The 10132-nt window shown below is 43.3% G+C and overlaps 1 protein-coding gene across 1 annotated transcript in view; it reads left to right on the top strand.

Annotated features, from left to right (window-relative positions):
- Positions 1–179: 179 nt before the first annotated feature.
- Positions 180–10132, top strand: part of TRABD2B (TraB domain containing 2B) — a gene marked incomplete at its 5' end in the record, with an annotated part of 268912 nt that continues 258959 nt past the window's right edge. Inside the window, one exon of the mRNA XM_015635645.2 lies at positions 180–758. Coding sequence (XP_015491131.2) covers positions 180–758 — 579 coding nt within the window. The remainder of the gene's footprint in view (positions 759–10132) is intronic.

Genomic DNA, 10132 nt, shown 5'->3' with positions numbered 1-10132 from the left:
CGGGTCCCAGCACCACGCGGGCCTCACGGTGCCCGGGGGCTTTGCTCGCTGCGAGCCCGCGTGGGGCTTGTGCGAGGAAGAGAGGGGGAAGCGGGACCCCCGCTCCTCCTGCCCTGCGGGCAGCCCCGAGGGTGACATCGCTGTCTCCTGCCTTTGTGCCCCTCCATCACTGACCGGCCCCTCCGTCTTCCCCGCAGCAAGGAGAGCTCAACTCCTTCCTCTGGACCATTCGCCGTGACCCCCCCGCTTATCTCTTCGGCACCATCCACGTGCCCTACACGCGAGTTTGGGACTTCATCCCTGACAACTCCAAGGCCGCCTTCCACGCCAGCTCCAGCGTGTACTTCGAGCTGGACCTCACGGACCCCTACACCATCTCGGGGCTGGCCAGCTGCCAGATGCTGCCCCACGGGGAGAACCTGCAGGACGTGCTGCCCCGGGAGCTGTACCGCCGCCTCAAACGCCACCTGGACTACATCAAGCTGATGCTGCCCCACTGGATGACCCCGGACCAGCGGGGCAAAGGGCTCTATGCCGACTACCTCTTCAACGCCATCGCCGGGAACTGGGAGCGCAAGAGACCCGTCTGGGTGATGCTCATGGTGAACTCCTTGACGGAGACGGACATCCGCTCCAGAGGGGTGCCGGTGCTCGATCTCTACCTCGCCCAGGAGGCCGAGAGGATGAAGAAGAAGACGGGTGCGGTGGAGCGGGTGGAGGAGCAATGTCACCCGCTGAACGGGCTCAACTTCTCCCAGGTAAGGAGGCTTTCTGGGCCTCGTGCCTTATCCCAGGATATGGGGGCTGTTCTCCTTGCACTTCCATCAGTTGAAGGGGGTGAACCCCAAACAGTGGGCTAGTCACTCATGGGCCTCAGCAGCTTTTGTGTTGGGCTGCCTGTTCTCCGTCACGCCGATCCGTGCTGCCTGCTGGAACCCCGTGATGTGCGTGGCAAGCTCTGTGTGGGTATCATGTGTATAATTTATTTGACAGGCAAATGTCCAGGGTGTGAATGTGTGTGTCTGCTTGCTTGCCACTTGTGAGGGAAACTTCCATGCTTCCCATCCTGCCCCAGAGCTGGGTAAAAAGTGGGTTTTTTTGTTTGTTTGTTTTGAAGTAAAGCAGCTCTGTGGTACTTGTCAGGAAGAGGATGAAGCATGAACAATGAAAATAGAAATTTCGACATTGTTCAAATTGATTTAAGTACATGCAAACTGTCAGTTGTCTTTTTAGTGGTCACTCTGGGTCAAAACAAAGTGGCTCATGTTGCCCTTGTACTGGGGGAAATTAAGTGTGCAATAGGCATGGGTTTATTTTATTTCATTTTAGAGCAGGTAAATTTCAGCAAACAGAAAAGGATGTAGTTTAAGAAACAAAAGTTATTGGTGTAACTGGACTCCGGAATTCTTTCAATGGATTTAGCTTTAAACAACCAAATACTAAGCCATGAGATCTATTTCATTTCGGTGGATTAATCAGGAACACAGTAACAGCTATTGACTTTGCTTTGTGGAACTGTTTATGTGAAATGAGATTTACGAGAAATTGAGGAAATGAATGTGTGTGGAAGAAAACAAATAATCCAGGAGAGATTTAAGATGGTGTCAGTTACTGCTATGATATTTCATTTTTAACCTGCTTTTCGTCATTAGTTTTGGATCAGTCTATTTCCAGCCTTATCTTACTGTCCTACTTTGACCATAAAAATTCTTGGTGATGTGGGAATAAGGATTAAAGGACTAATCTTTGGTGTGATTAAAATGTCCTTAGAGTGCCTTCACCCCCTGCTCCCCTGAAGTCTGGTAGGAACTATTTGAAGGAGAAAAAGTCTGACTTTCACTAACATTTGGTTTATTCAATATTTCAACTAGGAGTTTTAACTCTGAATACAGCCTTCAGAGAAGATTTGTTGCATACACTTTTTGAATGTATTTTCTTGTTTATCGACAAAAATAATTAAAAGAAAACCCCTCAGGACGTTTGCATTATTTAACACACATCCAAATCAAGGAATTCGTTTTAAACTGTTCTATATGAAAGGTTTGAATGCTTTCTGCTGAACCCCTTCTTTAAGGTGAGGTAAAAATAATTAACCATTCCAGTCATACTATAGTGTTTGGTTGTATTAGGTCAAAAATGGCAGTTAGAATCAAGCATATGAAAGCACCTGGTTAAAAATGTACCACTTGGAAGCCTTTTAAATGTGAATCATACTACATTTTTTTCTTTTCAGAGAGAGTGAGCAACAGAGAAAGGAAAAGGAACTGAGTACAAAACTCACTGCTGCTCTTAACCATAATTGTTTCTCTGTCCAACTTTTAAATAGAAACAAAAATTTCTCATTCATTTTGCTCCAAAATAATCTAAAAAAGCACAGTAAAGGTATTACTCCTCTTGGCAAGCAAAAGAAAGTCATTTATGCAAAACATTTGTGCTGATTAAAGGAATACATTCCATTTTAATTGTTAGAGAGAATTGACAAAGTTGCTGAAATAAATCAGTGTTCAGGAGGAAATTTCCTAGATTGAAGCTTTTTCTGGGAACAAGGCCACCAGAACAACAGGAGACAAAATTAAACAAAACAAACCAGATATTTATTTTCTTGCTTCCTCTAGATTTCCATGCATCCTGACACCTGGCTAGTTGTTTAACAATAGTAATTTGTAATGTTATCACACCGTCTGGCAGTCCTACTGCTTGGTGTATTACTGTGCTAATTTAGTGGAGTGGATTACTATTGCAAGGTTTCACCTCCCAATTCCAGGTCTTGGAGCCTTCCTTAAGCAACACATAATTAAAACACAATAAAATGGAAATCAGAAATTGAGCAGCTTTTGTCTCGCAGGGTGTTTGCACAGTTTGATGAGAACATCTGTGATAAATTATAGTCCCAAATCTGCTAAGGGTATCAGCGGTTTTTTACCTGTTTTCAGCATTACTATTACAGGAACACTGTACATTATTTCTGCATTCAGAATTCAGGTTTTAGGATTGCTGAATCACATCAATGCTTTTGTTTCCCACATCCCCAAAGTCCAGTATTTTTGCCCTAAGCAAATTTTAAAAAAAAAAGACAAAAAAAGCTTTTTTCCCTACTTCTTCTCCTCAAAGGCAGCTTTGTGCTACTGCAAATATTTAATCTGACTACATACACCAAATCTGTTAATCTGATACCGTGAGGAGGAGGAAATCTAGGAGTGGTCCCGGTGTGGTACTTGGTTTTGATCTGCTCTGAAAGAAAGTGGATACACTTGCATTTTTGACCAGGAACGATCTTTGAAACGTTCTGTTCGTGGCTTTGAAATGTTGATTGTCTTAGCTGGATAAAAAGATTAAGGTGGCTCATATAATTAGCTGCTTCCTGGAGAGCCAGCTCCTGCAGGTAAGGCAGGGAGCATTGTTTTCTATTGTAAACCCCGAAACTTTGTAGTTCGATTCTTGTTCCCCCTGAAAACCTTGCCCAGTGTTTCCTGCTGCTTTTCCACCTCACTCCCATCCTCTTGCCTCCTGCTGACCGGCTGCTCTCCTGCTTGGATCCTGGGGGGAAGTGTTTTCCCACCTCCTGGGGCTCTGGCAGCTGCTGATCACTCCATGTGCGGGCCCCAGGTATGATAGAGCTGGTGTCAAGGTGTCTGAATCCCAGCAGAAGGAAGTGTTGGGAGCCTGGATGCAGGGGAACTCATAGCAGGTTTGGGTCAGGCTGAAATTTTACTGCTCCTTGGTATTTGAAGTTTCAGGGTTTTCATGGAAGGTGGGACAGAAAGAGCTGAGGCAAGTGAGGAAGAGGAAGCAGACAAGTCTGTTTGACAGCACTGGTGTTTATGTAGAGAGTGGCCAGAAAAGGGCAAAATCAAGTTGGCCAGGGCTGAGGGGCAGGTGACATTCCAGGCCTTCTCGTGGAATCATGGCAGAGGCACTGCAGCCACTGCTGGCTGTGAGGACTCATCTGTGTGTCCTCTGAGCACCAGCTGGGAATAGGGCTAAGCTTTCTCTCTTCTTTGGGACCCTCTGGGCATCTGTGATGGGAAGTTTTCCCCAGGATGTTGCTGGAGTAAGAAGTGTGGTGGTGGCTCCTGCTGCTGCTCAGGTCTATTGCATCCTCCCTGATGGCCCAGGGCTGTCATGGGACCCCCATCACCCTGGAGTGATTGCAGTGTGTCCCCACTGAAGGTCTGTACAGTCAGCAAGGGGAAGGTCTTACTCCTCTACCCAAACTGCTGTTCCCTGGGGAGGTGGGTGGCATCTCCTGCTTGTGTTTGATCCTGTTTCTCAGCAGGATCCCCAGTCCCAGACAGGGGATAGTCCTGCCTCAGCATTAGAACTAAAATCCCTCTCCCATCCCATCCAAGCTTGCTCTCCTCAGGGACAGGCTGTATTCAGCTCATTGCAGATGCCCTGAATCCCAAGGTTTGTAGGGGATATTTTGTGTCAGGGTCCGGCTTCATGCCAGCCTGTTGGTGGGGAAGCTGTCAGGCTGGTGAGGAGCTGCCAGCACCCCCTTTTCTCCCGTTTGGGAAGCCTTGACTCTGGTCTCCTTCAGCTGGTATCATTTCCAACTGCAGGGGGAGATGTTAAATATCAAACCAGTGTTGATTGGATCAGAGACGGCCTCAAAGAAAGAAACCTCAGACTGTGCCAGATTAAACTTCACACTTCACCATTCTCCCCCTTTCATTTCTTTGCCGCCTCGTTCTCTGCACAAATAAACCTCATCTCCCCGCTTTCTACCAATGAGACAGCATTCATGGGGCAGGAATGACTTTGTTAACAAAATCAGTCTTCATTTCCCAGGTCCTGCTGTTCCATCAAACCCTGGGACATGGCAGCTTTGATTACTCTGGTGATAGGATTAGAGGGGGGAACAAGTGCTAGTTAATAAAAGGCCGATGGGTGGTCTGTCATGTTTGGTCACTGACAGCTCTGCAGCCTCGAAGCTGGACCTTCAGTGGCAAAACAGTAATATACACAGTAATATACAGGCAGGGCCACATCCTGGACTCTCTGCTCAATCTGCCCTGTCCCCTTGAAAAACTAAACATTTCTGTGATCACAAAGCTGGGATTCTCCAAGCTGACAGGACCAGTGTAACTGACTTAAAGAGAAATTTACTTGTTTGTCCTAATGAAAGAGCCAGGCTCAAAGTTTTCTGAACTGAATTAAAGGGCTCAGTTTCAGAGTAGCTGACTTATCATAGTCTGTATAGTTTACGTGAGGGAGTATTACTGATTTTCTTTTTTTTTTTTTTTTTTTTAATTTTTGAAATAAGAGTGGTTTTTGTCTAGTAGAAATTGCACCTTTTTGCTTTTATAGAATTTCAGGCTTTGTGAAGAGAGCAGGAGTCATCAAAAACAGCATTACCTGTTTTGGTTGTTGAATGTTCTTGAAAGAAATGTTGTTAGAGGGTTTGATTTCACATAGTTAGACATAGTGCACATAGTTTTCAGCTTGCTGTCTTTTCTTAAACTATTGCTCCCTTTACCCCTTTATGCCCTGGGGTAAAAAAAACTCCCCCAGCAAAATTAACCTCGGGGTAGAAATACATACAGCAAAAATAGAAATCCTTCCATTTAATTCCCTTTAAATACTAGTGGGAGCTGCTTTATGTCTTCACCAGGGGAACTGGTGAGGATGAAACTTTGCAAGTGTTAAAACTACAGTAGTGGCAGTAACACCTGAAGGTATCAGCAGCTGACGTTTTAGAGCTGTACCCACCTGTAGGTGTTGCTCTATACAGGCAGTGACTGTGTGCTCCTGCCCCACAGCCCCTTGGAAGGCTCACCCAGGCATTTGATGCCTATTAAAAAACAGCCAATCACTAATAATGGCTTGAGGGGCAGCTGGTAATTAATCTGTTGTATTTATTGTATATATAACTGCCAGAAGTGTTTGTACAACAGGTCAGGTATGAGCCCTTCCTTTCCCTCTGATCCTTCACACCTTCCTTGGAAACAACCAAGCCCAAGGCAGGTGTACCTGCCTGCCTCCCACGAGCGGGTCTGGAGGGTTCTGCTGGTTGATTTGTCTGCAAAATTATGGGTGCTGCCTGGGATTTGTATTAGGTAGGAGTTACATCTTTGTAAGATGGGTCTTGAAAAGGTAAAACCCCCTAGAAATCAGTCTGACAGACACTTAAGGGAGTCCTTACTGTACCTGAGGTAGCTTAACTTTACCAGTGTTTACAAGTCAAATAGCAGAATTGTGCCTTTTTTTCCTATGTGTGTTTGCCACCTCAGGGCTGCTAACCCAGCAGGTACAAAAACCTCTGTTTAGTAAATGGTATTTTCACAGTGATGATTTTCAGTCTGTTTGTTATTTGCTGTCACTTGGTAATGCTGTTGCAGCAGCAGTCAGGATCCTCTTCCAGGCCCAGTGCTTTGCTTATAAACAGAATGAACCATTGACCTTAAAAACCTCAACTTCAAGTATAGTGCAACCTACAGTCCTCAGAAAATCTTTAACAGCCTCCCCTCAGCTCCCTAGTGAGTAGCAATCCACGTTATAAAGTCAGCCCACATCATTCAGGCAAGTCAGAGGTTCCTGGATTGCAAAGGCCAGAAATGATCTTAAGCAAGGGCACTCACTCACCTTGCACTCCTGCAGAGAGAAGATCAGTGGCAGGGCTCCTGGCAAAGCATATTTAGGGACTTCAGAGGACATACTGTAAAGTAACAGCTTTTCCCTGTGCTCAGCTTTACACTGTAAACCCTTATTAATATTTTCACTGGCATTAGGAGTTGATGAGACAGGTAAAAGGCAGAAGAAATCAAGGTGTTACTACTTGAGCCATGTGAACTTGGTGTAATTTCTTTCATCTTTTGGTCTTATTAGCGAGGTCTCCTGCCTGCTTGGGTGAATGACTCTAAGCCGACATCCTCAGAGCACAGTGTTTAGGTTGTAGCACAAAAATGGAGATTGTCAGCAATGACTGGTATTTTAGAAACTTCATTGTTTTTAACTTTCAAGGGTCAGTGTTAGAAGAACCCTATTTTGCAGGGAAACATACCTGCCTTGTGTTCTCACTCCTTCCCCAATCCCTCTTCCAAGTAGACAACCCATACAGATGCTTGATGCTGCTATACTTAAAATCTGCAGAAAGCACTGTGGGCTGATGCAAAATTTTTAATATCTCTATGAAGTTCTCAAATTATTTCTAGGTTGCAATTACTAAGACATGTTTTTCTGAACATGGCAACAATGTTTGAACTTAATACTCCTTCTGTAACCCCAAAAGCATGATAGTTTCCAACTCACTCGAGACACCAGAAATTAAAGAGGTGCCTGCAGAGTTTAAAACTGCAGATATCAGTGTTTGAACGCAGTACCTCATTTCTTGGGCAGGAATTGGAGCAAGACTATGCCCTCTGCAGAGTGGTAACAGACATGCAACGAATCTGTAAGACTGGTTGTATCCATTAAATAGCTGTATCCCTATTAAGTCTCCAATTATGGTATCTCAGAATCTCCATTAATTTGCTTTTTCTGGTGCTCAAGAGAACAATACAACTATCTGGTATTATTGTTACTGTTTATTGAATCTAATTGTCTTTTAAAGGCACAGAGAATGAAAAGTGACCTGGTTAATACCTGTCAGAAGCTCAAGCAGGAATTCACACTCATGTCTGTTGCATTTATCACTAGTTATTCCAACAGAAGTTCTTCACATTTGGATTTCCAATATTTTAGAGCTTCTGGTGCAAGTAATTTCAGGACTTCTAGCACAATATAAATGAAAGTTGGTAAAAACTGTAAATTAAAACCATGTGCTCAGCATTTTGAAATGCATGTTGTATGACTTGAGTAGGCTCATTAGCAAAAGTATTTTTGGTTTGAATGAGATCAAAGACCCAAGATTTTCCAGTCTGAGGATAATTTTTAGCATAGTCCTGGACACCCCATTTCTCATCATACATCGACTGCCAGTTATACCTAAAGAAATCATCATCCCTGAAGTATTGCAATTAGATTTATTATCAGTTTTTATCTGCTGGTCAGCTCTGTCCAGGCACTGCAATAATGCTGAGGGGTTGAAGAGTCTTGCAGATGTCAAAAACGAGTTTTATTCCCGACTTCCTCAAAATCAGGATTGCAGTCCATGCTGGTGGGTAGTAGTGTTAAAAGTGACAGACCAAATCCTGTATGTTGTACCCATTCCAGAGAATTCCTTGAAGCCAGGGGTAACATTGAACCATCCCCAGAAACTCCTAGTAACACACAGGGAAAGGATTGTAAAATAGAAAAAGCTAATCTGATTTCCTCTTTTTCTAGACTCAGTTAGAGTGGAAGTTATGAAGCCTTCCACATGAATTCTAGTCCAGAGGTTCTTCATGCTTGGGAATCCCTACAAAATAGGAGTTAGTTAAGATGGGGCAAAAAGTTAGGAACTCAGTCACAGGCAGCCTGATAGCTATATCAACATAATTAAGGAGATGTTTTATGTTTCCCTTAGATGTAATTAAACCTGCTAGCTGCTTCTACCCTAACTCTTCCATTGGGGTACTGGGGAGACACATATACCTCCAATACATAAAACAGAGAGGAAGCATCTTCATAGAGTAAAGCAATATTCATCAGAGTCCCTTCGTGAGCCAAGGAATAAGAAAAAGGAAACAAATCTTACAGTTATTTTCAAACCCCTTTCCATTTTAATAAAAGTCAAATTACAGGGAACACAGGAAAAGTATTTCTTTCATGCAGGCAGTTCTGTGTCTTGAAAGTATCCCCTCAATATTTTAGATACTGTACTAAATCCAAGGTCTCCATTAGGCTCCCTCACTTTTGTTAACAATCACAGTGAAGACTGATTATTCTCTGTACACTTTCTGCCACTGCACAAATTTAGCTGTCCTTTGATTTCTTGCAGCCTTTTCCTATTACAGGTGACAGCATAATAGTGATGGGGAATATTTATTTAAATGTGAGACCAAATGCTCACAGTGCAGGAGTTTGCAGAGTCAGCAGAGAGGGAGAGGGCAAAAGGGTGATTTGAGAAACATGCCCAAAGTTTTGAAGATATTTGTATTCCTGGCATATGATTGGTTTACTGTTTCAGAAATGATCACTGAGATAAATGTTATGCCAGAAGGAAGTGTGATGTCCCAGTGTGTGTCATTGGTTCTAAAGCACTGGTAAAATCATCACAGCACTATTAATTGTTAATTGCTACTAATTGTGAAAATGCTAAGCCTTACACCATGAGAGGAGCTGCTCCTGACATACTGGGAGTCAAATGAGATGCTAACCTGTAGCTTGCTTTCAAACTGAGGTAATTATTTTTGGGATATCACACAGGCAGGAGAGGTGCAAGTGTGCAAAATGGGCATAAAAATGTTGTTTTCATAAGAGTTAATGATACTAAAGGCCCTTCTTTTTCATAATGAATTTCCTGATTAATACCAGAAAAAAACTAAAAAGAACATGCATAAAAAAGCTCATTATCTGCCTTCTGGAGAAGATAACTCACTGACACTCAGAACTGAACAAAGTCAAGTTTCTAATATGAAGTATGACCAAAGCAATTCTTATATGGCTTAGCCTTCAAACAACTGGGATGCAGTGCTGCTCCTTCAGCACTTCTCCTTTCCATTTACAGAATGGAAATTCAGAATACCAGTAAGAAAATACCTCATCAGTCCCTGAGACCGGGTTATACCATCCTGAAATAATCCAGGTGTTTCGTGGCAAGATGGAGTTCAGAGGCTCACGGCAGCAGGCCTTTGCAGGCATGAAACACTGTCCAGCTTTATGGATCAGCTTGTCCCTGTCTGCAGACTGGCACTGGCCAGCTTTTTACCCAGCCAATTGTGTGAGGCCAGAGAGGATTTTCTTTATTAACTTGAGTGGCTTGGCTGTGAAATGAGACATACTGTACAGTGTATAACTCAAGCTCGCTTTCAAAGGCATTTTTGTTGAAGTTGGGTGTCCAGAGAGATCTGAGCCTTTAACATGTACTCATCTGAAACACACTCTAAAAACTTCGTAATTTAAGGTCAGCATTTGCACTAGTTCATGTTCCAGTAATAGAGTAGTGCTTGCTTTAAAAAAAAAATATTCAATTTATATCTAAATGTATAAAGGTAGGTTTTTTCTTGAAAATGAAAATGACTGCTCTAAGCACTTGCTGTGTGTTAACTGT

This window comes from Parus major, chromosome 8 (genome assembly GCF_001522545.3).
Source record: "Parus major isolate Abel chromosome 8, Parus_major1.1, whole genome shotgun sequence".
NCBI lineage: Eukaryota > Metazoa > Chordata > Aves > Passeriformes > Paridae > Parus > Parus major.
The sequence above is the reverse complement of the archived record's forward strand: the minus strand, read 5'-3'. Positions and strand labels throughout refer to the sequence as shown.